This window comes from Phyllostomus discolor, chromosome 5 (assembly GCF_004126475.2).
Source record: "Phyllostomus discolor isolate MPI-MPIP mPhyDis1 chromosome 5, mPhyDis1.pri.v3, whole genome shotgun sequence".
NCBI classification, from domain to species: domain Eukaryota; kingdom Metazoa; phylum Chordata; class Mammalia; order Chiroptera; family Phyllostomidae; genus Phyllostomus; species Phyllostomus discolor.
Genome location: NC_040907.2, coordinates 1,763,115 through 1,791,007, shown reverse-complemented (window position 1 = coordinate 1,791,007; position 27,893 = coordinate 1,763,115). Strand labels below are relative to the sequence as shown.

Genomic DNA, 27,893 nt, shown 5'->3' with positions numbered 1-27,893 from the left:
CTGCTTTCCAGGAGTAACGTGCCACCGTCTGGCTGCCCTCACAGACTTAGCACATGGGAACGGCTCACGAGTTCGCGTGACCTTGAGTGCGGCAGGCGTTCGGGCTGTGCAGGTGGAGCCGCACACAGTCTTCGTGCGTGCGGCTCTCCGTGCAGCCTGGGCATCGCGCGTGCTCGTCCGCTTGAAGCACGGCTCGCGGTTTACTGTCCGTTCTCCCGCCGACGGACGCCTGGGCAGGATCCGGGGCGGGCTGCGGTGAAACCACTCGGTGCCACAGCCTGTCGGCCAGACGTGCACTGGCGTGAGCCGCTGCACGTCCCGAAACCCTGCTGCGGAGACGCGAGGCCCAGAGGCAGAGGCGTGGGCGGAGCAGAGGCGTGGGCGGGACCCCGGGGGACCAGCTGGGAGCGCGTCCTCACGCCCCTTCCGGCCCGCGCCGGAAGTGACGCGCCCAGCCCCGGAAGCCCCCGCGGCGGCGGCGGCGGCGCGATGGCGGCGGCGGCGACGGCGCTGTTGGAGTCCTGGCCCGAGCTGGAGCAGGCGGAGCGGCAGCGGCGGCGGGAGCTGCTGCTGACGGGGCCCGCGCTGGAGGAGCGCGTGCGGGCGGCGGGCGGGCGGCTGCCGCCGCGGCTCTTCACGCTGTCGCTGCTGCACTACCTGGAGGTGAGCGGCTGCGGGAGCCTGCGCGAGCCGGGCCCGGGCCTGGCGCAGGGCCTCCCGCAGCTGCAGAGCCTCGTGCTGCGGCGCAACGCGCTGGGGCCCGGCCTGAGCCCCCAGCTCGGCCCGCTGCCCGCGCTGCGCGTGCTCGACCTGTCGGGCAACGCGCTGGAGGCGCTGCCGCCGGGCCAGGGCCTGGGCCCCGCCGAGCCGCCGGGCCTGCCGCAGCTGCAGAGCCTCAACCTCAGCGGCAACCGGCTGCGCGAGCTGCCCGCCGACCTGGCGCGCTGCGCCCCGCGCCTGCAGACGCTCAACCTCACCGGCAACCGCCTGGACGCTTTCCCCGCCGAGCTCTTCCGGCCCGGCGCGCTGCCGCTGCTCAGCGAGCTGGCGGCGGCGGACAACTGCCTGCGGGAGCTCAGCCCGGACATCGTGCACCTGGCCTCGCTCAAGGTCAGCGGCGCCGCGCGGGCGGGCCCGGGCTGGGAAGCTGTCCCCCCACCCCAGCGTGCCCCCAGCGCCCCACCCCCGCACTCACCCGGCTACAGCCTCGGGTCGCACCACCTGTCCATACCTGGGCTTCAACGCCTGACGCACAGTTTCCGAGTTGTCAGCAAACTCGGCTTCCCTCTGGGGTGGGAGGGGCCGCGGCGGGGCGGTGACTAAATGTTTCTATTTGTGAAACAATGGAATGAGCCGCGTGGAGTGGCCACCCGGGCGCGGCCTGAGGGTGTGGAGTGACTGCGGCTTGCATAAGGGCATCGTGTGTGGCATGTTTCACTGGACCCCAGCCACAGCCCTGGACAGTGGGGGGCGGGGGGGGGCTGCTCAAGTAATTGGCAAATAACTAGTTCTCTGCACTGCGCTGTCCCGCATCCTGGACCCACCTGGGGTCCCCAGGCTCCCCGGGGGGTGATTGGCTCTCACCAGGGGTCCATTAGGGCTGTTGAGTTCCAAAGACAGGGTGGGAGGGAGGGAAGTCACAGAGCGGCCACCTGACGCCAGCCTGGGGGCACCTGCCCGATGTTCTTTCCCCCTTTCGCCTTTAAAAGGCAGGCCTGCCTTTGTTCTTCTGTTTTTCATACTTTTAATGCAGAGTTTTCTTAAACGATAACATGTGCATACAGTTTAGCTACTGATCTCTTTGCAAGAGGAATTGCTCTTAAGACAGCCGGTCTCCCCAGTGTGTCTGCACCTGCAGACTGTGTGTGTGTGTGTGTGTGTGTGTGTGCATGCACACCAGCCGGTCTCCCCAGTGTGTCTGCACCTGCAGACTGTGTGTGTGTGTGTGTGTGTGCATGCACACCAGCCGGTCTCCCCAGTGTGTCTGCACCTGCAGACTGTGTGTGTGTGTGTGTGTGTGCGCGTGCACACCAGCTGGTCTCCCCAGTGTGTCTGCACCTGCAGACTGTGTGTGTGTGTGTGTGTGTGTGCATGCACACCAGCTGGTCTCCCCAGTGTGTCTGCACCTGCAGACTGTGTGTGTGTGTGTGTGTGTGCGCGTGCACACCAGCTGGTCTCCCCAGTGTGTCTGCACCTGCAGACTGTGTGTGTGTGTGTGTGTGTGTGTGTGCATGCACACCAGCTGGTCTCCCCAGTGTGTCTGCACCTGCAGACTGTGTGTGTGTGTGTGTGTGTGTGTGTATGTACTCACACACCAGCCGGTCTTCCCAGTGTGTCTGCACCTGCAGACTGTGTGTGTGTGTGTGTGTGTGCATGCACACCAGCCGGTCTTCCCAGTGTGTCTGCACCTGCAGACTGTGTGTGTGTGTGTGTGTGTGTGCATGCACACCAGCCGGTCTCCCCAGTGTGTCTGCACCTGCAGACTGCGCGAGGTTGGGAGCACCGGCCCAGCCCGCTCTGCAGGAGGACAGGGGCTTGCTGACGTTTCCAGGGAGACAAGGTGGGCGGAGTCCCTGTAGGGCGAGGGCCCGGCCAGCGGCCAGGCGTGTGGCTTTATACTGCGCCACGTGAGCGTACAGTTACATTTCTCTTCGAATCTATAGCACCTTTCCCGACCCCCCTCTGTGGTGCCGCCCGTCGGGCTGTCATCCTTATTGCACACAAACACCCTTCCTCGCCGCAGAGGGGGTGTCCGGTTCACCAAGCCCCCCCACCTGGTCCGTTCCTTCCAGCCTGGTGAGACCTCCTTGGGCTCTGTCCCGTGAACAGACCTGCGTCTCAAAGAGCGTCGTGCAGGAGCTGCGCGGCACCCCCCTGGGGCTTCGATGGCCCTCGGGCTGGGGAGGCTTTTGGAGACGCCCGGACATGCTGTGCAAACGCAGAGCGCAGCCGGGGCTCCATGGAGAGAGGCCTTCGTCCGTCCCTGGACCAGCTGGAGTGGAGGACATGGGAGGCGGGAAGCGTGGCTTTCTGCCCAGTCCCCTCACCTGGGGACAGGACGGCAGCGGTGGGTGGGGCCTGTGCAGGTCCTGGGTACATCAGCGCCCTGTGCTGAGACCACAGTGGCTTCCCTCGCTAATGATTCTCCGTTCTGGGGCTCGGGCTCCGCTGGCGGTCGCTGGCTTGCTGGGGGTCACGCACGCGTGGCCAGTTCATCTGGGGAGCCAGGTGGCTGGGCTGTCTGTGTCCCCTGGGGACCCCTCCCTCCCACGTGGCAGCTCAGGACTCCTCAGGCCTTCTGACGTGGCCCCTGCCACAGTGCCGCAGCCTTCCTGCTGATTAAAGAAGTAAAGCCAGGTCCCTAGCCAGAGGCAGGCATCCCCCAGTGACGGGACAGCACACGGGCATCAGCTGCTCCCACTCCTCCCCCCCCCCTCCCCAGCGTGCGGAGGCCGCCCAGTCTGTGCCTGGCGCCCGCCCTCAGGGGTCTGGCCTCTCCCCGGGGCTTGGGGAGCGGGAGCCGAGATAGCCGCACCAGGCTGCCTCCCCCACCGAGCAGCCCACTCTGCCTTTGGTGGCCCCGGCTTTGCCATTGCCAGCCTCTGGCCTGCCCATCTTGCTGTGCCCTGGGGAGACCCGAGAGGGGTGTGGGCTTCCCCCCCCCCCCCCCCCCCGCATGTCTGTCCTGGCGCGGGGTCCTGCTGCTGCTGGGCCTGTCGGGGCTGCCACCACGAGCGCTCTGATGGAGGGGGGATGGGCAGGACAGGTGTGCCCCCAGAGTGCTGGGAAGGGCCAGGCCGGCACCATCCAGGATTCCCCTCTGTCCTGCCAGGAAACCTGCCCACCTGTGTCACCCAGCGTCACTCTCGGGTGGGAGTTCTCGCACGCCAAGTTTCACAGGAAAGTTACACTTTCACGGGGGAACCTTCTGTCCGGTGATAAGAGAACGTGAGAACAACCTTCCTCGGTTCCCATCTTCTCGGTGGCTGCTGGGGCGGGGCTCCCCAGGGGTGAAGGCCAGGTCCCCTCCGCCCACCGCCCACGGGGATGAATATGGTCCCTTGCATCCTCCCGAGGAGGCGGCTGTCTCAGGGTCGCACAACCAGGAACTCGGGGTCCCTTTCTTGGCAACGTGTGCCCTGCAGGCGCGCTGTGCCCAGCAGGTGGCACGGTTCATGGTCAGAGACCGGCCAGCTCCACCCGCCAAGGCTTGTCGCCTGCCGGAGGGGAGCGAGCGCCATCCTCTGTGGGTCAGCCCCAGGCAGGTGCTGGCCGCGTTCTGCCTGGTGCGGCGGTTCACTCCCTGGGAGTGAGTTTGGGTGTCACACCTTTGGTGTCACACACAGGACCCAGAGTTAGCTTCCCAGGAGGGAGCCCTGCTCGGCCTCCTGCCCCGGCAGAGCACGCTCAGACCCGGGGGGGGGGGGGGGCGCTCCTGTCAGGGCTCCCCCCCACCGAGGCTCCTCCCCTCGGCCTCCCTTCCTGGCCGGCTCTTCTCTGCTGCTGAGGCCGGGCTCTCTTTCATCCCGGGGGCAGACACGTCCCGGCCCCCAGCCAGCGGGTTTGCGTGCAGCGATGGGGGCGACACCAGCAGGGTCGGCGGGCTGTTTGGCCAAAGCCCCCGGGACAGCGCAGGAGACCGAGAAGCCCACAGATGAGCCCCTCGCTGCCCCCTGAGCAGGAGGCACAGGGGGACAGCTGGTCTCGGGGGCCCAGCCTGCCCTGTCCTGCAGCCCAGTCTCCGTCCAGCGCCAGGGGCTTCTGAGCAGCCGGCGTGCAGGCCACACGCCTGGGCGGGGACTGAGCGGACAGCGCCCCCACCGCTGCCTTTTAGGTTCCGGGCCGGGTGCAGGCTCCGCCTCTTCTGGGAGGAGCTTCCAGGCCCATGGGGGTGGGGTCCCGCCCGTGTGCCCCAGCCTACCCAGTCCTGCCCCAGTGGGGCCCCGCCCACCCGCTGCCCCTCCTGCTGCCCTCACCGGCCCACTGGTGACCGCAGACCGGGTCTGGCCTCCTCGGCGCCCCTTTCTCTCCGCCCCTGCTCTGAGCGCCTCTTCCAGGTCGCGGCACGGGCCTGGGGACCCTGCGCGGTCGCCTGCCCAGCGCTGTCTGAGCCGCGCTCCGGTCTGGGGCGAGGGCAGGGACTGCAGGTGCGCTCAGCCAGCTCCTTGAGCGCCAGAGGTCTCGGCACCGGCCTGTGGGGCGCCTGCTCGTCACCTGGAGTGCTCATCTGTCCGTGACCAGAGGGCTTCTCCCCTGGGCCCTGGCCACCTTCTGTCTCTCGGTCTAACCGTCTTTCTGCGGCATTGCTGTGGTTGTGACCCGAGGAAGCCGAGGGGTCACTATTACATGTGTGTTGTGGGGGCCCCAGGCAGCGTCACCAGCCCCGTCTCCTCGAGAAGCCGCTGGATTGCCGAGGGCAGTGCCATGTGGGGCTGGGGCAGGTGCCGGCCAGTGCACGTGGGGTGCTGGGACCCACGGGCCGGCGGGTGCCCTCCCGTCCCCGTGCCGGGGCGGGGCGGAGCCCGGGGGTCTGACGCCCGCGCTCCCTTTCAGACACTGGACCTCTCCAACAACCAGCTGAGCGAAGTCCCCGCGGAGCTGGCCGACTGCCCGCGGCTCAAGGACATCAACCTGCGTGGGAACCGGCTGAAGGACAGGCGCCTGGAGAAGATGGTGGGCAGCTGCCAGACCAAGTCCATCCTGGAGTACCTGCGCGCGGGCGGCCGGGGCGGCGGCCGGGGCAAGGGCAAGGCGGACGCGGAGAAGGACGAGGGCCGGAGGAAGAAGAGGGAGAGGAGGAAGAGGGAGAGCGGGGAGGAGGAGGACGAGGTGGACGAGGCCAGCCGCCTGCTGCTCCGCGTGCTGCACGTCTCCGAGAACCCCACCCCGCTGACAATCACGGTCGGCCCCGAGGTCAGGGCCGTGCGGCCGTACATCGTGGGGGCTGTCGTGAGGGGCATGGACCTGCGGGCGGGGAACACGCTCAAGCGCTTCCTCACCTCTCAGGTGAGTGCGGGCGGGCGGGGCGGGGCGAGGGGTGCGCGCGGTGGGTGTGGCTCAAGGGGGGTCCTGGGCGGGGAGAGGCCCTCCCCCGGGAAGCGGGCGCTCGGCAGGCCCCCGGCTCCGGGTGTCAGGAACAGGCCCCGGAAGCGTGCCTGCGCGCGCCCGAGGGCGCCCGGGCTGTCGGACAGCAGAGCGCGCCGGGCGTGTCGCGGGCACCTCGCTCAGACCGAACCCGCGTGGGCGGGGCAGGGGGCCGCCCTCCCACCCTCCCCCGCAGCGCCCACCGCGCAGCCGCATTTCTGAGGACGGCTTTGCCGGAAGCCGTGTGCCTGCAGTCCCTGTGTTTGGGTGGCGTTTCTCCTTTCTGTAACGAAGTGCACTCCCAGTTTCACGTAGGCTGGGATCCGAGTCGTCAGCTCTTGCTCCGGCTGGGTGGCCCAGTGGGTTGGGTGTCGTCCCGCACACAAAGGTCACGGGTTCAGTGCCTGTCAGGGCCCGTGGCTGGGCCAGGGTCTCGGGGTCGGTCCCTGGCCGGGGCGTGCAGGAGAGGCAGGGATGGGTGTGTTTCCCATCGGCGTTTCCCTCCCCCCCCCCAGTAAAACCAGAGAGCGCGTGCTCAGGTGAGGGTTACGGAGTCAAGCAGGTCTCACTAGCAGGCTGTCCCGTGAACAGTTTACTTTTTGTTCAGCGTTCAGCCAGACTTTCCGGTTGCCGGGGTTTCTGTGCACTGGGCCCAGCTTTTGCAGCAAAAGGCAGGTGTTCAACATGGGAAAGAGCCCCCAGCATGGTCCCTGGGGGGCAGGTGGCCCCTGGGGGTGGGAGCCGCAGAGCCCGGGGTGCAGAGCTGGAGATCCGGGTTTTGGAAGGAAGTGCCCGGGGTCACCTTCTCCTCGAGCCCCACCTGTGTTCGCTCGGTCACACGTTCCCGTGGCCTCTCGGGTGGTGTCCTTGCGTCCGGGGAAGGGGCGGTTCTGCCGGGAGCAGGTGGAAATGCAGGAGGAGTAGGAGGGGCCCCCCGAAGGGAGCCGTTGGCCGGAAGCCGCCCGCGCCCAGCGCCCCGCCCCCGCTCTCGCGTTGCAGACGAAGCTGCACGAGGACGTCTGCGACAAGAGGACGGCGGCCACCATCGCCACCCACGAGCTCCGGGCGGTCCGAGGGCCCCTGCTGTACACCGCCCGCCCGCCGCCGGACCTCAAGGTGACGCGCGCCCCCCGGGTTTGCGGGTCTCGGGGCTCCTTGGTGTTTTAGAAACAGCGCGCGTGCCAGGGGCTGCCCCGCAGCGCGGTGGGCGGAGCCGCCGCCCCGGCACCACCCCAGTAACGCTGCAGGCGGGGTTCGCGTCGGGCTCTTCTGGGGAGGTGGTGCCTCGAGAGGGATTTTCTTGATCCGCTCACTGACTCTGAACCAAAGCGTGCGGTTTGTGTCCCGGAGGCAAAGCCCCCAGCAGGACCTGACCCCCGCGAGCCGTCCCGTCGCAGCCCTGCCCGGTGCTGATGGCCTCTGTGGCGAGGGACCCGGGCGCGGAGGGTCCCGGGGGGCCCGTGCGGACACTTTGTGCGCACCCCGCCCCACCGTCCCGCCGGGGGCCGCGTCCCCCTCCACCCACCTGCCCCTGTGGCCTCGGAAGCGCGCCTGTGCGGGCGTCAGGTTCAGGGTCAAGCTTGGTTTTGAAAGTGCTGGAGGGTTTAGGCATTTGGCTTCCTCAGCGACCTCTGAAGGCACCTGGGACCACACGTGATGCAGGGGGCAGGAGAGCTGTCAGCTGTGGGACAGTTGTCCCCTCTCCTGTCCTCGTGGTGGATCACGGGGGCGGGGGAGTCGGGCGCGTCCCTGGTGCTGCCCCAGAGGCGGTGACAGGCCATGGGAGCAGGGGTGCTGGTGTCTGCGAGGGCGTTTCCATGAGCTGACCCGCCGTGTCTGCCCCAAGATCGTCCCCCTGGGGCGCAAAGAAGTCAAGGCCAAGGACCTGGTTCGGCAGCTGCAGCTGGAGGCTGAGGAGCACCGCAAACAGAGGAAGAGGCAGACCGTCTCGGGCCTGCACAGGTGGGTGGGCGGCCTCGGGGGCCGGGCACGGGCCGCCGTTTCCCTCGCTGCCGTCCAGGAGCCCCCAGAGGCTGCTCGCTCTGCGGCCAGGCGCTCCCACGCGAGGGGGAGGCGGGACTGGGAGGCCACCGGCGGTGGGCGCTGCTCCCCAGGGAGCGGGGCGGGACCAGTGTTGGGGGGCCGGCAGCCGTCACCCACCAGCCCCAGGAAGGCAGACCCCAGGCCCACAGCGTGCCGCCCGGGTCTCGCCCAGCCAGGAAACGTGCCTGCCTTAGGCGGGGTGCGTGCAGGACACGCCGCCCCCTGAGCCCGCTGGGTGCGCCCTGGGCCCCCCGCCGCGCCCCTGGATGAGCCCGGGTTTGCCCGGTTGGACCCGGGCGCTGCTGTAGCTCCGCCGCGGCGGGTCTCCCCGCACAGGTACCTGCACCTGCTGGACGGGAAGGAGCAGTACCCCTGCCTGCTGGACGCCGACGGCGATGTCATCTCCTTCCCGCCCATCACCAACAGCGAGAAGACGAAGGTGGGCGGCGCGCGGGCGCCCTCGCGTGCGGGCCGGGTCCCTGGGTCCGTGCGCGGGAAGGCGGCGGTCTGGGCCGGGGGGCACCGCTTCCTGAGGGCCTCCTCAGAGGCGTCGTGGCAGTGGCTGGCGTCCACTCCCGATACCCCGCTCTGTTCTGAAACCTTCCCGATCTCTCTCTCAGATTAAGAAAACGACTTCCGATTTGTTTCTGGAGGTGACGAGCGCGACGAGTCTGCAGATCTGCAAGGACGCCATGGATGCCCTCATTCTGGTGGGCGAGCCGCCGGGGCCGCGCCGGGCCTGGGTTCCCGGGCCCCCCGCAGCTGCCCCCCACACCCGCCTCCCGCAGCCGCCCAGGGCGCAACAGCGGCATCCCTGGGTCGCCTGTGGTCTCTGGGTTGAAACGGTATTTTTCGTTTGCAGAAAATGGCAGAGATCAACAAACAGGCTTTGGAAAGCAAAGAGGAGGGAGCGGTCTCAGATGCGGAAACCGACGCCACCCCAGGACAGCGCGAGGACCCCAGGGCGGACCCCGGCGCCGAGCGGGGCGGGCACGCGCCCCTCCTGGTGGAGCAGGTGCGGGTGGTGGACGAGGAGGGGCGCCTGAAGGTGCTGTACCCGTCCAAGACGGACCTGGACCTCCCCGCAGCCCTCGTCACGGTGCTCCGCTGAGACGCGGCCCGGCGTGGGGGCGGACTGTCGGCCGCACCGCCCCCGCGCCCCGTCAGCCCTCCGCGTTCTTTGTCCAGTTCCGGGAGGCCCTTCCGTACGGGCGTGCCGTGCTGCCACGTGCTTAAACTCTCCTGCCCCCACGCCTTGGGCTGCGGCTTTTGGTGACGGCACTGGAAGGAGCAGGACCCCAGTGCTCAGAACGCTCTGAGATCCGGTGGCCCGGCCAGACTCTGGACGGAAAAGACGCGGGTTCCGCGCGGGGCGGAGACGCGGCACAGCGTGCGTCTCACCGGCCTGCGCGGGGCTGCCCTGCATCATCACGTCTTTCCTGGGTCCACCGTAGAGTGCGGCTTAGAACGCGCCGCCCCGCCCCGCCGTCTCCCGCCCTTCGTAAACACGCGTCCCTTCCGTGAGCTGCTCCGGGCCGCTGTGGCCGCCTGGGGCGGGGCCTGCGCGGAGCCTTCCAGCAGCAGCCGGTCGCCCGAGCAGACGTTGCGAAGGAGCCTGCGGGGACGGTGACGTCGGGGTGCACGTCTGGAGGGAAGGAGGCCGGTCTGCGTCCCAGGAGAGGCCCCCGCTGCCCGTCTGTGGAGGGCGCGTCCCACTGTAGGTGCTTCCGGTGTTGGGCTTCACAGCCGTGGACCCTCTGTGTCTGGGCGTGCCCGTCGTGGGGGCGTGCCCACACCCGGAGCCACGGCGCCCTTGGGGCCAGGGAGCCCGCGGCTGCAGAGGGGCCGCCGGGCACAATCCGGCTGCAAGGCAGAGGGGGCTGGGGCTGCAGCCGCCGTTCCGTGGCGCTGTGCATCCGTGTCCGGGACTGCAGAGGGCGACTGCTGCGTTGTGTTTCGTAACTTGGGGGGGGGGGACCACAACCATCAGGGCCAGGAGCCCCGGATCCCACATGGGGTCTGTGAGCAAGCCCCATGGTCCCCGGGCCCAGCCAGCTTGCTCTGCGGGGGTGGGGGTGGGGCCGAGACCCTGGCCTGGGTCTCCTTGCCGCCAAGCCTTCCCGCCTTCATGCCTGGGCTGATGCAGGCATGCCGGTGACGCTCCCCCCCGGAGCCCCCCGACATCCACGTGTGGGTGTCACTCCAGGGCCCGTGGGCATCAGTGCGGCTGACGGCGCCGTGGCTGGTGTGGGGTCCGCTCTGGGGGGCCGGGGGGCAGGCAGCCAGGCTGTCCTCCTGGCTCCTGGGCCGTTGGGGTCAGTGACCACATTGTATCATCTCTGTGACCTCCATGCTGCTGGAGCCAGCGGCTCGACTGGGGGGGCTGGAAACGGAGTCCTCCTGTGGCAGACCCCAAGGGGCGGCCACCCCTGTACCCGCCCCACCGCCTAATAAACAGTCAGCGCCGGCTCTCTGGGTTTCTGCAGGCGGGGGGGGGGGGCGGTGCTCGAAGACGCCTGGGAGGAAGCAGACCCAGGACCTGCTCAGTGAGCGCCTGCGGCCACCCCCACACCCCACACACCATCCCTTCCCACGCCTTCCACGTCAGGGGGAGCCAGTCTCCTCAGGGCCCTAAGGACTGTGCCCAGTACAGGGCCCTGGGGACCATGGGGCTGAAACCACTCCGGTGCAGCTGGGGACCCAAGGGCCATACCTCTTAGAGGCTGCATGTGCGTGCCCCTTGGTCCCCTAGCTCCCCCGGCAGACAGGGTTGGGGCGCCAACAGCCCACAGGAAGGGGCGATACACAACCACCGGGTTGCCCTTGGCCTCCATCCTGTCTGACACTAGACAGGCCGTGGGGCGCACGGGGTTGGCCTCTGACATCTGCGGTGGCTCCAGGGAGGCGGCTCTCACAAGGACCCTTGTGTCTCCGGGCCACATTGGCCCGAGCTGCCGAGGCCTCAGGGTCAGCTCCCAGCTCTGGGCCTTACCCAAGGACCACACCTGCTGCCACCCCCACCCCGACCCACCCACCTCCCCACGGGCTGCGTTGCCCTCGGCCAGTCACTTCTGAGCTTGGGTTGGCCCAGCTCCGCTCAGCAGCTGTGCGGGAATCTTGGCCTCAGAGCCCACAGGGCAGCCGAGCGCTCAGGGAGGAGCAGTGGGCAGGGGCGGCCGGGCCTCCACTCCCCCAACACCTGCCCCCCACCCAGCTCCCGGCCTGGGCCCTGCACCTGGAGTGGGCTGCCCAATGCTTAGATCCCACAGAGGCTGTGTGGCCCCTGCCAGCCCCCAACTGCCGCAGCACAGGGCCTGTACTGGGAGGGCCTCTGGCAGGGTGAGGCTGGTGGGGGCGCCCCAGCTACACCCCTCCCTACCCAGACAACCAGAGGGTGGGGGCAGGGTCCCCTTGGAGGCAGGTACTGAGACCCAGGACTAGAGCTGGCTGGGTCAGACCCCAGCTGCGGCTGGCCTCCCTCCTCGGGGTCAGAGCCAGAGGTCACTGGGCGGCTTGGCCTCCCTCACCTGAAGTCCTCCAGGCCCAGCCACGCCCCCAGACTGGTCCTGTGGGGTCTCTGCCCCCTGCCCACCTCCACCAGCATGGGTCTTGACACGGGGCCCACCAGGACAGTGACTGCCCCTCCTCCCCACCCTGAGTCTTCAGGTGTCTCTGGCAGGGTCTGCAAGGGTCAAGGGCCAGGAGGGGGCGGGGCCACAGGCCCCGTGTGTGCTCAGACGAGGCAGGAACAGGTCCGGCCACATCCTGGCCCTCAGGTGCTGCCAGGAGGGGCCCTTCCAAGCCCCAACGAGAGAGGCAGGCCCTTCCCACGGGCCTCCTGGCAGCTGTCCAGCACCCTCTGGCTGGCCTTTCAAAGCACCCGAGCTGTGCCTGGCCTGGGGGACCCACGGGAGAGGCTGTCATCCGTGTTCATTCAACAGACGTTTAATGACTGCTCCCAGGAGCACACCGCCCTCCCTGGGTGTCCCTGTGCCATGCACGGCCCAGGAAGGGGGCTGGGGATGGGGTCCCTGAGAGGGAGGGCGGAGGGTCACACAGGGCCCTGCCCAGAGCCGTCCTTGCACACGGGAGTCACCAGGTCCCAGAGGGCAGGAGCCTGCCCAGGGCGACACGGCTCCCCACCATGCCCACCCAGGGAGTACCCCACCCCGGGGGGGCCACGCCCCGGCCCTCGCCAAGGGGGACCTCAGCCACCCAGTCCCTGGGGCCCTGGCCTGCAGCCCCAGCTCAGGCCGGTCCCAGGGCCCAGGCCTCGGGTGCCCCAGGCTGGGTGTGCCTGTGCTGGCTACCGGTGAGTGTCCTCACACACAGGTGTCCCTGCCGGGCACCCGAGGAGGGGCCTGTGACAGTGTGCACACAGGTGCCCGTGCGAGTCCTGCACGCTGGGTGTGCCCCTGGGCCCAGGGACTGGGGAGGGGCTGTGTATAAGGGGGAGGGTGTACAAAGGGGCTCCCAGACACCCACGCCCCTCCAGCCCGAGCCCCCGCGGGCCCGTGGGCAGCGCTCATTTGCACTTGTGTATGAAGTAGCCGGCAACGTAGCCCAGGATGAAGACCACCCAGAAGAGGGCCACACCTCCCAGCACCTTCATGGCGACGCCCAGCTTGCGCGAGCACAGCTTCGGGGAGAGCCTAGGGGGAGAGGGGCCAGCACGTGAGCCCCGGGAGGGCCCTGAGCCCCGTGACAAGGGGAGGTGCTGCCGGGGCAGGTGGGCCTGGAAGGAGGGCGGGGGGGGGGGGGGAGGGGGGCTCTGCTGCACTTGGGAGCCAGGAGGGAGCTGGGTAGAGGGCCCAGGTTCGAGGGGGCGGGCACCCAGTCAGCAGGGGCGGGGGCTGCAGGGGGGCCCAGTGGCCCAGGTGGGCTGCTCACCCCTCCCAGCTGGAGGCCTCCTCCGTGCCAGCGCCGGACGCAGCCCCCACGCTGACTTCCTCCCACCTGCTGTACTGCACGCTGAGGTCCTGCGGCTGCATGCTGGCTGGGGGCGGGGCCTCCGCTGGGCGGGGCCTCGCGGCGGCGGCGGGGCTCTGGGAGGACAGCGGCAGGGAGGGCGCTTTGAGTGAGAGCCCCGGCGGCTGGGGAGGGCAGAGGGGCAGTAAGGTGGGCGGGCCCCTTGGCCCGCACCCTCCACCTTCCCAAGGAGGTGACGGGGACCGGGGACCAGAGTCACCCTGGGAGGAGTCAGAGTGGGAATTCCAACCCCCCGGAGGCTGAGAGTCCGAGAACCCTGCTCAGGAATGCAACAGGCCGAGTGTCCACTGGCCCCGGGGCCTCCCGGCGGGCTGGGCCGGCTGGGCTGGCTGGGCCGATAACTCCCTCCCTCTGCCCACTCCGGGCAGATAAGGCCCTGGGCGGGGGCAGGCCGGGGAGGATGGGAAGGACTGGGAAGGGGGGGCTGGGAGCTGGGGCAGCCTGTCTGGGGGAGGAGGCCTGGCCCCCCCCAGCCCCCACCCCCGTGCAGGGTCCTCGGCCTTCAGCACTCTAGTCCTTGCCCCACTGCCTGGCGGGACGAAGCCGGGGCTGGGGGCTGGGCAGCTGGGTCTGCAGAGGGTCTGGGGCGGGGGAGGCAGGCAGCGGCAGGCCCCTAACTTCCAGGCACAGAGGCTCGGCCAGCCACCGCCAGCCTCGGAAACCCTGCCCTCCGCGGCCCTGGGTCATCTCGGACATGGGGGCACAAGAACACAGAGCGCCCCGGGCGGCAGGAAGCCGGCCCGTGAAGTCACAGCCCGCTGTCCTCAGCCCCTGCCAGGCCTCCCGGGGCGCCCTGTCCCGGTCTGGGGGAGGGGAGGGGGGAAGGAAGGGAACCGGCCTCCAGGCCACAGAGCCTGTCCTTCCAGTGGGGCCCTGGCTCCCTGGCAGTCACTCAGAACAGTGCCGGGCCTGAGGGAGCCCGAGCTGGGGCAGTGTGGGCTCCCCTTTCCCGGGGTGCACCCAGCAGACGGGCCCCGGCCAGCGCTGCTCACTCCTTCCCTCCCCCGCACCCACCCCCTCACAAGCTGTCCCGTCCCAGGAATCCATGTGCCAGCCCCAAGCAGCGGCCTTGGACAGACACAAGTCTAAGCCCTGGTCCCTGCTTTCCCGTGCTGCCCAGCGGCGGGCAGGGTGCTGGGGGATACATGGAGGGTGCACCGGGGGTGAGGAGGCTTCTACTTTCGGAAGGGAAACAACAGCCACCCCCCTCCTTCCTGCCTTGATGTTTTGATGTGATGGCTGGAGCTGCAGCAGCTGCCTTGTCACCAGAGTGCCCTGCAACGCCAGCCCGATGGTGCTGCCTCTGAATCCACACCAGCTGCCCCGCCTCAGGCTTCTCAGTGTGAGGAGGGTCAGCCCCAGTCTGGCCCAGCCCGGGACAGCGGTCCTGATCATTTTCGGGGAGACTAGTTCCAAACTGATGTTCTGAACCGGCGCGGGTGCGGCTCTCCGGTCCTCCCCGGTGGACACGGCCACAGGGAGCTGGTGACGTGCCCGGAGCTGAGCTCCTGACGGCTCCACTGGCTCAGGGACCGTCTGTCCAACCCGGGACCCCGGCACAATGGCCACCCTGTGTCCCAGCAGCCCGGGGCTGTGCCGCGTGGCAGCAACGCCTGCTAAGCCCCAGGAGCCTCCAGGACGCCACCGCTTCCTGGAAGCCTGTGAGGACAGGGGCTCCACGGGCCTCGGACTCCGTCCCCCCAAAGCACCTCTGAGGAGCCCGCAACTCACAGAGGGGGAGTCCTGGCCGGGGGGCGGGCTGGCGGAGCGTCTGGGGCCCAGGCAGGAGGTTGGAGCCGAGCGGGCCAGCCGGCGGGTTTCACCTCCGATCCGCCTGTAGCTCAGAGTCCGAGGCGCCAGTGACGGTCCGATGGTCCGACCTTCAACGACAGAAAAGAAAAAAGGGTGAAGCCAAGCGGCCCCGTGGGGACGGGGGGGGGGGGGGGGGGGGGCGGGGCCAGAGGGAAACGGCCCTGGGGTGTCTCCGAGTGGCTCGCATCCGGTCGCCTCTTGAGCGTCAGGCCCAGGGATCTGTTGGGTGGGTCAGCCGACTGCCCCCAGGCCCCGACCCCCACCCCCACCCCGCCAATCCCGCGGTCCCAGGCAGGCGGATCGCAGGCCGGGAAGGCCGCGGCAGCCAAGACCACCCCTACCCGCTCCAACGCCCACAGCCCCCGGATACGCGAGGCATCTGTACCCCAACCTTGCGTCTCCCCTGGCGCAGACCTGTCCGTCGCGGAGGGTCGCGCGGAGCCCGAGAGGCCGGAGACTTCCGAGAGGAGAGCGGGACCAGGGAGGGGCGAGGCCGGTCCGGAGAGTAGAGCCAGCAGGGGAGGTCCTGGCCTGAAACGGGCCTGGGGGCAGGGCCCTGCAGGGGGCGGGGCGGGGGCGGGGCGCGCGGGGGTGTGGCCCCCGGGCTGCGGGCGGGCTCCGGCCAGGGCAGCTGCGCGGGGCTCCTCGGGACCCAGACGTGGCAGGATCTTCGAGCCCCCTCCGGGCTGTTGCAGCCCCGTGCTGGGGCCCAGCCCTCCCCGACCCCGCCAGGACCGGCGCGAGCTCCGAGCAGGGCTCCGGGAGCCTCCGGGGATCTTGGGTTTGAGCGGAAAGACGAGGAGCTGGGCTGGCGCGCCCGGCGGCCTGCGTGGCTTGGGCGGCCATCCCGGTTCCTGGCTGCGAGGGGCCGGACGCCGCGGCGGCAGAACTCGCACGGCTGCTGCCGGCGCGTAAGGAAGGCCGGCAGGCTGGCGGGGCGCCGAGGGGAGAGAAATGTCCCCGGCCGCCCCGCGCTCGCAGCCCGCGCTCCTGTGCCTAGACCCGGGGTGAGCATCACACCAGGCTGCCTGCCCTCCCGGGGCTCTGGGGGGGTGGGGGGGAGCCCACTCCCACCTGCCTCCCTCCTTCGCGGTGGCACCAGGAGTCCCGGCAGGGGGCCCCGGGGGCAGGGCCTTCAGAGGGGCACAGCAGGGGAGGAAGGACGTGCGTGGGGTCCGTGAGTGAGGTGGGGGGGAGCCTGTTCCATGTGAGGTCCCCCAGGACGGAGCCGGTGGTGCTGGCTGGTATGCTGGCCCCAGAGTGAGTTGTGGAAAGGGGGTGTGGGTGTAGCCCGCGCCGGGCCCAGCCGGGTGTGAGTGAGCCCCTGGGGGAGAAGGTGACCGCCGAGGCCAGCGACAGGGTTTAATCGGGACTCAGAGCTCAGAGCCGGCCCGCGGGCGGCGTCCCGGCCTACTTGGAGGAGGCCAGCTTCTTGGACTTGCCCTGCGAGGTCAGCTCGGACTGCGGCGGGCCCGGCCCCTTGAACCCCCTCTGCTTCAGCTGGCTGTAGTACTCCGCCCTCTCCAAGACCAGCTTCTGCGGAGGAGGAGAGCCCTGCGTCCGGCCACACTGGCCCGCCAGACCCCCGCACCAGAGGCGGGGGGGGGCGCACCAGGGTCTGCAGCGTTGGCCCATTTGTGCGCTGAGCCCCCCACCCCACCCCCACCCCCACCCCCACCCCGGCAGCGGGACTGGGGCGGCTCAGCCCAAAGCTGTCTCTGTGTCCACTGTGAGTCAGAGGGGCCTCTGGGCCTCGGGTCTGTCCCTCCAGGTCCATCCCACACCCGGAGGCTGTGTCACCATGTCCCCAGGCCTCCTTCCCGGCCCCCCGGGCGGTGCTGGTGACGCCTGCCCTCCACCCAGCCCCCTCCCACCTTCTCCCGCCGCCTCGTCTCTCCCTCTCCTCCGCCCCTCCCTTGGCCCAAACCGCAGCCAGGCCCGGGCAGGGGTCTGTCCGCCTCAGGGGTCCGCCTCCCCTCTGCGGACGCCGCCACCCCCCAGGAGCAACACAGGCGGGGCCCAGAGGAAGGAGGGGGCAGGGATCGAGGAAATGGGGCTCTCAAGGCCGTGGGCCCCGCTGGGGTCGCAGGACCCAGCCTCTGGAGAAGGCCCCCGGTGACACGGCACAGGCCCTCCCGGAGCCCGCGTCAGCCGGGTGCTTGCCGCCCAGAGCACCAGCCCAGCTGCCCTCTCTCCCGGGGCAGCCTGAGGGCGGGCACGCTGCCTCCCTCTGTGGAGGGCGCCCTGGGGCCCAGCACGGTGAGAGACTGGCCCACAGCGTCTCCCCCTAAAGCCTCACCCCCTGCCCTCTCAGTCCTCTGCTTGGGGCCAGTGAGGGGTGGGCATGGCCGAGGCCACAGAAGGGGCTCAGCGCCAGGGTCCCGGCCCAGCAGGTGCTGAGAAGCACCCGCAGGGGGCCGAGCTGCACCGAGCTGGGGGCGGGCTCCGGCTCCAGGACCCCGCAGCACGGCCCCTCCCCAGTGGCCCTTGGAGGGTCTGCCTCCCCGGCGGGTCACTCGGCCACTTGGTGCCGAGAGCAGCCTGGCCTCCTCAGCCCTGTGACGCCCCTGCCCCGTGGGGGGGGGGGTCTGGCCCCCTCTGCCTGAGCAGAGAGAGGACAGTCCCAGGGTCACAGAGCAGTGACGCAGCTAGGACCCTCAAGGGACGCCCCCAGTCCCAGCCCAAGCCTCTCGCTCGGGCCCGGGCTGCAGATGCGTGTGGCTGGAAACCCGGGACCCCGGGGTGGCGCGTCCCGACCAGCCGGACCTGCAAGGCTTCCAGGATGTCGTTGTCGGAGATCTCAGTGGTCAAGGACTTGGTCCCCAAGGCGCCGAAGGCGGCCTGGATGATCTTGTTTCTCAGCCGCTCCAGCTGCGGGGGACGCAGACACCGGCGCGGCCTCGGTGGGAAGGCGGGGGCCGCAGCCCCTCTCGGCGGAGGTGCCTGCCCGCCGCCGGCCCGGGGCTCACCGAGAGATAGGAAGTGGCCTCCACCTCACCTCCCGGCTTTGGGGACCGAGGATGAAGGCAGAGGGCCACCATCCGCCCAAAAGCCGGACGGGGCCAGGGGTGGGGGTGCCCACCGTGAAGGGCTTTCTGCCTCACCAACTCGTTTGGTGAGTGAAATGGCAACACTTGAACGTGGTTTTTTAAAAATAACACATGAAGACTCGGAGCCACCCCGGGTCACCCTCCCTTCCCCACGGGAGCTGTGGGCGCCATCCCCTCCCAGGAAGACCCGCCTGGCCCCCGAGCTGGGCTCTTAAGGAAAGGCCTGGTGCTCCCCTCCCCCGCCCCGGAGCCCCTCGGGACTCAGGGCGGGCGGGCCCTGGGGGCGGGGGAGGGCAGGGGGTGCGGACCCGGGACTGGGCGCTCTCCAGGGCCACGCGCGTCTGCTGCTCGGCCTGCTGCGCGGCCTCCATCCGGTCCCGCGTCGCCTCCTGCAGCTGCTGCCAGCCCTGCTGCTGCTTCTGGCTCTGGGCGGCCTGGGCCTGCAGCCGGCCCACCCTGGCGTCCAGCTCGGCCAGGGCGCCATCGCGGCTCGCCAGTTCCTGCTCCAGCTCCCACACTCGCTGGGGGCGGGCGGGGGCGCGGAGGCGTGGGCCCACCTGTGCCCCCCCCACATCCCCCCCACATGGGAGCCCGGCGGCGGCGGGGTGCTGCCTGACACGGGGGGGGGGCCCCCACATCCCTCCCCCCACCCCGCCCAGAGACAGCCACCTCTCTCCGAATTCTCTAAGTCACATGGGAGCCCAGCGGCAGCGGGGTGCTGCCTGACACGGGGGGGGGCCCCCCACACCCCTCCCCCCCCCCAACGCGGCCCGGGCGGCCCGTGGGCACCTGCCGGAGGGCGAGGTTGTCCTTCTCGCCGAGCCCCTTCACCTCCTCCCACTTCTTCTCCTCCCGGAGGTTGGAGAACTGCAGGGAGGTCAGGCGGGGCGCTCAGGGGCGCCAGGCGGGGGCCCAGAGGGGCACGGACCCCCGGGTCTGCCCCCCCCCTCCCTGGGGCGTGCTTCTGATGAGGGCGTTGGAGGAGGAGGGAGGGGCAGCACCGGAACACGGGGCGCTGGAGAGCAGACCCCAGGTCCCGGGGCCCAGCCACAGCAGCCGACAGCAGTGCCCTGCCCCGCCCCCGAGACCCCCCCAACTGGGCCCAGAGGCCAAAAGGAGGAGCCGGGAGGGATGAAGTTTTGGGTGCATCCCCCACCCTTACCCCCAGGCTGAGCTGCCAGAAGCCCGCCCCTTTACACCAGGCTGACCCGGGAGACCCCAGACTCCAGGCGGGGGTGTGGGTGCTGAAGCTGAAAGCCACACCCTCCTTCCCCACTGGGGGCCCAGGGCACAAGGGCAGCGAGGCCCTCGCATCCCGGCCAGGAATTGAACTTCCAGTTCACCGGATTCCAGGGGACTCTGACCCACCAAGAGAAAGACCCACGAGTCCCACGTCAGAACTCCCGGTTGGAACGCCCACGCGCACCCCCGAGCCACAGAGCACAGCACAGCGTGGCCACCAGGGGCCCTGGCGTGGGGGCCGAGTCCCCCCCCCCGGTGAACGACAGACCCAAACAAGCCGGGAAAGGGGACTCACAGGAGACAGACACAACATGAGGGGTTAAAACCAAGGACGACCTCCGACACCGGGGAGTGGGGGGGGGGGCAAGAGAAGATGCTGTAATGGGGAAACAGAGGCTGGGCTTCCGGGAAAAAGAGGCATAAAAGGAGCATTCAGGGAGAAAGAGAGAGACCTCGGACGTCGAAAATGTTATCACAAACGCCAAACTTGGGAGGGGGCTGTGGGTCAGTCACGGGGGTCTCCTGAACCGGTGGGCAAGGGTGTGAGATGCTGGAGGGAGACGCAGGAAGGGAAGAAGGGCCCCAGGTGGCGGGGGGATTCGCTGGCCCTGAGTGGAGGGAGGGCCGGCCAGCAGGGGGTGGGGGGTGGCCAGAGAGGAGAGGAAAGGTGCCTCGAACAGAGAAAAACCCCAGAACCAACGGACGGAGGGACAGGGTTCCCGGCTGGCCCCCGGGGGCCCCGCACAGTGAGAGTACACCCTCGGTAAGGCCCACCTTCGTGAGGTTTCCAAACAGCTGGGACAAACCGGGGCCCCGCGCCCTTCCGGCGCGGAAGCGGCCACCACCAAGAAGTCGTGGGGAGGCACAGGAATTAGGGTGACCTTGGGCTTCCCACCAGCCGCCCCGGACTCGGGGACACAGGGCGCAGGGGCATCACCCCTGGTGTGGGAACGCCTTCCAGGCCGCAATGCTGCCTCCAACCGCCCCGCAACGGCGTGGAGTACAGATGCTGGAGACACACGGCGGGCCCCAGACCCACCCCCACTCAAAACACCTTCCCTCAAAAAACGCCCGGAGGGTGCACCCCAGAGAACACAAGTGTGGACCCAGGAAGAGGGAGATGGGGCACAGCAGCTCTAACACGAGGTTTACAAACGGTAACGTCTCGCACACCGGTTCCAGTTCCGGTTCCGAGCGTGTCCCCGACAACGGCCCCAGGTGTGAGCAAGCGCAGGGCCCACTCACAGACACTGAGGGGAGGGGCGGGGCGACAGGACCAGGGACTCCCAGAGAACAGGTCGCCTTGGGGAGGGACCAATGGGGGGAGGAGGATAGGACCCTCCTGTTCCAACAAGGACACTGGGGGTCTTTGGCTCTTCAAGTTGCACACGCGGGTGCAAAACCTCTTTGCAGAGACAGACCGAAACGCCCGAGGAGTGGGCTCAGCCGAGCGGCGACCTCCCTAGGCGTGGGTGGGGCCCTCTTCCCGGGACGCGGGCCCACAGGCGCTTGGGGAGTGGCCGGAGGCCCGGGAGGCCGGGAGGCCATGGGGAGGCCGCTGGGCAGTGCACCCCGCCGCCATCCGCGTGCAACCTCAGGCGAATCATGCCTGCTCCCCGAGTTCGGCATCTCCGGAGGCGGGATGGGACAGCCGGCGCCGACCCCGGAGCTGCTGGGGGGGGGGGGGGCCCGGGGCACGGATGCGGCCACCTTGTCGGTCATGGCCTGTAGCTGCTGCTTCCGCTCGCGAAGCTCCTTCTGCAGCAGCTGGTTCTCCATGCTGGCCTTCTGCAGCTGGGCCTCCTGGTGGTCCACTTGTCGTTGCAGAGAGATGCAGGCTCCTGGGGGAGCGGCAGGGGGGGAGGGCAGGGCCGGGGGGGGGCCTGGGGTCAGCTGGAGGAGCTGGAGGGCTCTGACTTCCCCCCCCCCAGCCTGCACCGGGGCAGCCCAAGGGGGTGGGGGGCCGGTCCCCCCTCCGCCTCCTGCCTGTTGCCAGGGAGAGTCTGGTCCTGGCGACCTCCAGCTCGAACTGGAACTCCTGGATCACCTGCTCGTACTCCTGCAGCTGGGCCATCAGCTCCTCCTCGAAGTCGTCCTCCGGGAAGCAGGCCCGCCGGCGGCTGCCCGCCCTGCCCTCGGCCTCCTGCTCCTCGTCCAGCTCCAGCTCCACCCTCTGCTCCTCCTCCTCCTCCTCACCCCCCTCCTCACGCTGGGCCTCCTTCTCGGCTCCCTCCTCCGGCAGCCTCTCGGGCTCCCCTTCCCGGCCCTGTTCCTCCTCGCCGAGGGCCTCCAGGTCCCTGGTTCTGTGCTCCATGACATACTCCTCCTGCATCTGGGGGTGGGAGGGGGCGCAGGGCTGTGGGTGCCCCAGGGCAGTGCGGGGTCAGGGCGGCCAAGGGCCGCACCCGGGGGCGCGCCACCGGGGCTGGGCTGCAGGCCGGAGGGGCCGGCCGTACCTGCCTCCAGTGCCGCAGCTCCTCCTCGTCCCTGATGCAGGTTTGCAGGAAGCTCAGCCGCTCCGACAGCTTCGTCAGGGGCTCGGAGGGCCGCTCCTGCAAGAGCCCGCGCGGGCTTCAGGGTTCCACTCGGCCCCCCCGGCTCTCCAGGGCACACGCCTGCAGACCCGTCCTCTCGGGGTGGGGTGGGGGGTGGGCAGGGGGCCTGAAGCGGCTCCGCATCCGGAGGCGGGGGGGCAGCCCCGGGAGCGGAGGGCTCGCCGCCGTGAGCTCCGTCATTGAGGTGCAGCCTCGAACACGCCCACCTCGCAGGTACGTCCCTGCCCCGCTCGGTCTCCCCTCACGCCCAACCCACAGCCCCCGGAGGCGGGACAGCGTCCGGCCTCCCGACTCCTGCGGCCCCGCCCACCGGACACGCCCCGTCAGCGGCGTCTGGGCCGTTTCCTTTGGAGACACCCCGGGGAGATTCGGCGACGGCCTGAAGCACCGCCCCCCTCCCCCCCACACTCCTGTGTGTCCCCAGCACAAAATCAGGCTGTAGCCTCAGGCACGAAAAGGTCGGGTCTTAGAAAGACCAGGGGCGGCTTACTGCGCCCCTCGCCCCTCCCCCCTGCCCCGGCTGGACCTGCTTCGTTCAGGGCGGGCCACCCCAAGTGGCCGCCGCCCTCGGGACTCGGCTAGGCCAGGTCTGGGGGCTCGGCCTGCGGGGGCCTTCCCTCCAATGACGGAGGAGCTGGCCCTCCTCCTCCAGGAAAGGAAAGGAAAGAGGCCAGGGAGAGGGCAGCCTGTCCCGGGGACACAGCGAGCCGGCGGCAGAGCCCAGGACGAGCTGTCCCGGTTACGGCTCTTCTTCAAAGAGCGTTTCCTGACTGACTTAAGGAAGGCGGAGAGAGGCGGGTAGAGGGAGAAACACCGGTGCTCCACTTCTTCTCGAGTCTGTTGGCTGATTCTCCCATGTGCCCTGACCGGGGATCGAACCTGCAGCCTCCGCGTGGCAGGGCGACGCTCTACCTGCCCAGGGCCAGGCCTGTGCCCTTTCTCTGTATCATTCCCTTCTCCCTGCCTCGGTCCTGGCCGCAGAACCCTGAGACCCAGCCCGCGCTCCCCCAAGGGCCTGGCAGCCGTGCAGGGTCACCGGGATGGTGCCGGGGGCAGGGGCATGCACCAAGATCCCGAGCGAGGGTCGCCAGGAGGGTCAGACGCTCTGGAAGCAGCACCCCACGGGCCGGCACCCCACTGGCTGGCGCCCCCGCGCCCCGCTCACCTTCATGGCCTGGCCCGAGGGCGCCTCCGAGACCTTGCTCCTGCGGAGGTCTCTCAGCTGCTTCCGCAGGGCCTCCCGCTCCCCCTGCAGCGCCAGGATCTCCTCGTCCTTCCGCCGCACCTGCTCCTCCAGCTCGGAGAGGCGCTGCACCTCCGCCCCCAGCACGGACAGGCAGTGGTCCTGGGCAGGAAACGGGGGCAGCCCGTGTGCCACACAGCCCCCTCGCCCTCGCCCCCAGCCCCCCGCCCCCCCGAGGACAGCAGCTCCAGGCCAGGAGGAGCACACCTGCTGTCCGGGGACCCCCACATCCCGAGCCCAGGACAGGTGCTTCTTAACGCAGCCACGCCCCAATGAGGGCAGGTCTCAGATCCTTGCCCAGGGAGGTCCCCGGCAGCCTCGCCTTGACTGCCCGCCGTGACTGCGGACACCAGTCCCCTGTGCAGCCCCCCGCCTGACCAGCAACGCCCTCTGGGGGCCTTCCGCCCCTGGGCCTTCCGTGCTCAGCATCTCACTGCCCTGGATTCTTCAGACTCGGAGACACAATGTAGATTGGGGGGGGGGAGGCGGGGGTCGGACACACAAGAGGCAGAAAGGATGGGTCCCTGGCAGACTTGAACTTGGAGAAACTGAAGAGCATTCTTCAGGCAGAAGGCAAAGGGTGCCAGATAGAAATCTGGAAAGAGAGATAACTAGAAATTCCTCCAACGTTTGCAGATTCAGTGGTGGATCTCACACAGCCTACAAGTCAAAGAAGAAATCGCAAAGGAAGTCAGGGAACGCCTTAAACTGAGCGATGATGGACACCCGGACATATTGGGATTTGTGGATGCAGCTAAAGCTGTGACTAAGGGCAAATTCATAGCCTTAAAAATGCATCTATTAGAGAAAGCAGTGAAAAACAACTATGTAAGCATCCACCTGTAGAATTTAGGAAAAGACTGCAAATTAAGCTTAAAGAGCGAAGAGGGAAGACAATGGTACAGAGACGTGCAAGAACGAGTGATACAGGGGGGCACAGAGGGAGAGGGGAGGGGAGACCCCGTACGGCAACGCTGTAACATCCGGAGCCTCTGAAGGGCGTGTGGAGTTATCTGTACGATCAGATTAGAGGCGACAATCGTCACGCAGGCATCACGCCTTCACCGGGCCGTGGCGACTCAGACACACGCATGCGCCCCGAACCAGACAGTGATCGCCACAAGAGGGTGCTCGCTTCCGCCGGGGCTGCCGAGTCGGCACGACGCCCATGTCGTGCTGCAGGTGGCACTCTCGCCTCCAGGGGAGACACGCGCACCTGTAACGACAGCCTCCCGGGGGCAGGAGACCCCCAAGGTGCCGTCTGAGCTCCACAGGCAGCCCGCCCGCAGCCCCCCCCCCGGCAGGCTCCCGGAGAGGAGCCGGGGGCTCCGCTCTGCAGCCAGAACACATCGGCGCTGCCGAGAACGCCATGTTGCCGTTTCGGGGTGGCTGTCCCTAAGGACGCCGTCCGGCTCTTCCCCTGAAGTGGCATGGCCCGGTCCAGGGGCGTCAACACTCCTGAAATGACGCGACCCATCAGCAACGGTAGGGGTGGCCCGTACGGAATCCTCGTGAAACCAGCCCTCACGGACCCACACCCTCGGGCCTGGCCAGCGTCCCCTGGGGACCCACCTGCCACCCACCCACCGGTTTGAGTGACTCATGGTTATCACTGTCATGAAGTCTTCACCGCCTTAAGAAAACAAAACAGAAGCCGGTTCTAAGAAAGGACTGTGAACAGAGGTAAGCTTCGAGCAAGACGGATGGAGAGAAGAGGGAAGGCAACGCCGGCAGCCGGAAACAGGCGGCTTCGGCCAGCCTCCTGCAGGTGGGGGGGCGGGGGGCGGGAGCCCCTTCTGCCCGGGCCGAGGTGAACCCGTGTGAAGACGGACCTGGAGTGGACACATTCCTGAGACAGCGGAGCTTACCCCAGCGGCAGCAAGAGGGAAGAGGAGCTCTGAGTGTCGTAAAAGGAACGGAACTCGTGGCTGTAACATCTGACCCTGTAAGATGCCCCCAGACACGGATTGCCCCGGGGACGAGTTCCTCAGGATGTAACCGAGAAGCCGCTCCTACTGCACGCAGACTCGCTCACAGACAGACAGACAGACGGACAGAGACGTGAGGGGGCTGCGCCCCACCTTCTCCTGGCCACGGGGCCAGGGTACCCGACACCGAGACCAACGGGATCCCAAGATGGCGAGGGGCCGGCCCGCCTCGTGAGCCGCGGGCCGATCTCCGCCTCCCGAGCGGGTCATCCCTGTTTCTGTGACCACGCTCTCCCATGTGGAATGACCGGCCCGAGCTGCCCAGACGGCTGAAGGTCATGATCATGTGTGGGGGGGCAGGCTGCATGCCAGTGGGCGAGTCCCCGAGTCTTACAGTGCCACGGTCTGGGCTGAGGGCGGGCAGGGGCCAGAAGGTCTGTGAAGCGTCTGACCCGCAGATGCCAAAGGAGGAGCCCTAGGTCAGTGTAGACCGCACGTGGGAACCCTGCGGGCCCGGCTAAGAAGGTTCTAGAACAGAGCCCGGGCCGCGCAGGGCAGCCCCTCCCGCAGGGCGCGGAGCTGGGGCGCCAGGGCCGGGGTCGGCGGTACCTTCTCGTGGATGACCGAGATGTACCAGGGGACCCGCTTCCGCAGATGGCTCTGCCCCAGGACCAGGCCGCTGGTGGCCGGGCTCCTTGTCGGGGACATGCTCTGCTTCCGCAAGTAGCCGAACTCGCAGGCGCTCTTGCTGACGGGGAGCAGGGACTCTGCGAAGAAGAAGAAGCGGGGCCTCAGGCTCTCCCCCGCTGAGCGGCCCTGGCCACCGTCTCCCACGACGCCCACCCTCCCCCTGCCTCCCAGAGCCCCTCCGAGGCCCTCCCTCGCCCCCCCACTGGCTCCTCCGGGTCTCCAGGCAGCACACCGTCCCCCATCCCCCAAGCCTGGCCCAGTGTATCTGCTGACAAAGTGGGGGGACGCTCGAAGCCCCCGGCCAGGCTCCCAGAGCCCGGGGGTCAGCGGGACATGGCGGCCCCGGCGCTGCCTGTGCCCAGGTGGCCCTGCACACTTGCCCCGGGCTTTCTGCACTCGGGACAGGTGTGGATCTCACATTTGGATAACGAGAGTAAGTGTGTTTGTCTGCAGGAATGGCACCCGTTGGCCCCTCGGCTCCAGGACAGAAGCATCCCAGGGCCCCCTGTGTGGGGGACGTGGGGCCAGGCAGGGGGCCCAGGAGTGGGGTTCCCTGGAGTGGGAGCAGGAAGCCCTGGGGGGTAGGGCCCCGGCAGGTGCAAGCCCAGGCCCTCGGGGCTTAGGTACCAAGGAGGGGCCCCCTGTGCCCCGAAGGCCCTGCCCTCCCTCACCGTCCGCTGTCGAGTCCAGGCCCTTCTGGCTGGAGGGGGAGTCCTTGGGCATCTTCCAGGCCTCAGGGCTCAGGCACACCACCCCGGGCAAGGCGACGATGGAGGCGGGCCCTGCGGATGTCACAGTGCCGGCGGGTGACGGGTCGCGCCTGCCCAAGACCTCCGGGGCTGGCGCTGTCTTCCTTTTCTGACGCCCGGCAGGGTGAACGGGGACTCTTCTCCGTGGCTGCGTGGGGCGGGGCCCCGGGACTCGAAGGAAGCTCGGCTGTGACGGCTCCCCGTCCCTAGCGTGCCCACCCAAACACGCCGGGGGCAATTCACCTCCGCACACCAGTGCGCCCCCTCCCAGCAAGGGCGGACTCAAGTCCCCTTCTGTGAAAGTGGCTCCTCCTCCAAGTCTTTCAGAAGCACCCCCTCCCACCCCCCGCCCAGCCGCTGAGCCCTGTGAGCCTGTGCGGGTGCAGGCCCCGCACCCAGTGAGTGGTCCTTCCGCCCTCCCCCGAGACCTGCCCACAGGTCACGGCCCTGGAGCGCTGGCCACTCTCCGGGGCCTGGCCCTCAGGGCACAGCTTGGGGCCTGGATGTGTGTTGGGAGGGGGTCCCGGCGGAGACCCATGAGCAGGAGGACCCCAGGCGCTGGCTGAGGGCGTCCCCATCATCACTCAGGATGGCATCACGTGTGGGAGCTCGCCAGCCTGGGGTGCCACCCAGCCCGGCCGGCACTCTCCGACACCATGAGCCCTGCACCGCAAGGCCCTCTCCCCGGGGGCCTCAGGGCGCGTGGGCCAGACCGGGCGGTGGCAGAGGCTCCCGGCAGGGCCGCCGGGGGGCCTGACGTCCTCAGTTCCGCGTCTCACAGGGGATGGTGCGTCATGGGGTATGTTTGGCCTTACAGACCTCTCTCCTGAAGCTTCCAGAACCTTCCACCCCCTCCACCTCTCCCACCCCCAACCCTGCTGACGCCCTGGTGACTGAGACAGGAGGAGCAGGAAGCTGGGAGATGAACAGTATCGGACAGTAAAGGGGGCGGGCGGTCCCTTCCTCCCGCCCTGTACTCCGTGTGCAGGGACGGCCACCGTGATTTCAGAAGCGGGCGGACTCCCAGGGAGGGGGGCGTTTTCTCGGGGGGCCCTCGGGGGCGGCCCTCACGTAACTGGACATGGACGTGGCCCGGGAGCAGAACTGGGGGCAGTCCGGACGCCGCAGGAACATGCGTCGCAGGTCCTCCACCTCCGACGAGAAGCTCCTGTCCAGGCAGGCGCCCTGCGAGGCCTCGCTCTGCGCGGAGGGACGGAGAGACCGGGACGGCCAGGGCCTGGTCGCGTGTGCCCACGGCCACGGTCTGTCCCCTCGCCCTGCAGACCGCGAGCTTGCTGCCAGCCCCACGGAGGGACCCGGCTCTAGGACCCGCAGCGGCCAAGCCCGGTGACTGTCCATTTAGGAAGCTCCCAGGAACGGGGGGACCCCCAGTCTCCCTCAGCTCATGGCGGATGCTCGGGCCCTGGACACTCCCTTCCCTTCTGCCCCCTCAGCCCCTTTTCGAGACCCCTCACGGAAGGCTCGGGCCAGCACCGCACCTCCCCTCC

The 27,893-nt window shown here is 69.0% G+C and overlaps 3 protein-coding genes across 3 annotated transcripts; 1 reads left to right on the top strand and 2 right to left on the bottom strand.

Annotated features, from left to right (window-relative positions):
* The first annotated feature begins 458 nt into the window (after positions 1 to 458).
* Positions 459 to 17,258, top strand: LRRC47 (leucine rich repeat containing 47). Its single transcript, XM_028512873.2, has 8 exons — positions 459 to 1,110; positions 5,554 to 6,006; positions 7,084 to 7,200; positions 7,931 to 8,046; positions 8,464 to 8,566; positions 8,748 to 8,837; positions 8,990 to 9,249; positions 17,238 to 17,258. The coding sequence occupies exons 1-7, from the start codon at positions 490 to 492 to the stop codon at positions 9,236 to 9,238; spliced, it is 1,749 nt and encodes a 582-aa protein (XP_028368674.1). The 5' UTR covers positions 459 to 489; the 3' UTR covers positions 9,239 to 9,249; positions 17,238 to 17,258.
* Positions 12,057 to 13,190, bottom strand: SMIM1 (small integral membrane protein 1 (Vel blood group)). The gene is made up of 2 exons (XM_028514233.2): positions 13,018 to 13,190; positions 12,057 to 12,779 (listed from the first exon to the last, which is right to left on the bottom strand). Exons 1-2 carry the CDS (start codon positions 13,116 to 13,118, stop codon positions 12,653 to 12,655), a joined length of 228 nt encoding a protein of 75 aa, XP_028370034.1. The 5' UTR covers positions 13,119 to 13,190; the 3' UTR covers positions 12,057 to 12,652.
* CCDC27 (coiled-coil domain containing 27) lies at positions 16,015 to 27,799 on the bottom strand. Its single transcript, XM_036025105.1, has 12 exons — positions 27,423 to 27,799; positions 26,308 to 26,418; positions 25,493 to 25,713; positions 22,941 to 23,225; positions 21,677 to 21,772; positions 21,436 to 21,552; positions 21,207 to 21,393; positions 20,931 to 21,061; positions 18,768 to 18,845; positions 18,287 to 18,499; positions 17,695 to 17,799; positions 16,015 to 16,464 (listed from the first exon to the last, which is right to left on the bottom strand). The coding sequence occupies exons 1-12, from the start codon at positions 27,742 to 27,744 to the stop codon at positions 16,339 to 16,341; spliced, it is 1,992 nt and encodes a 663-aa protein (XP_035880998.1). The 5' UTR covers positions 27,745 to 27,799; the 3' UTR covers positions 16,015 to 16,338.
* Positions 27,800 to 27,893: the final 94 nt, after the last annotated feature.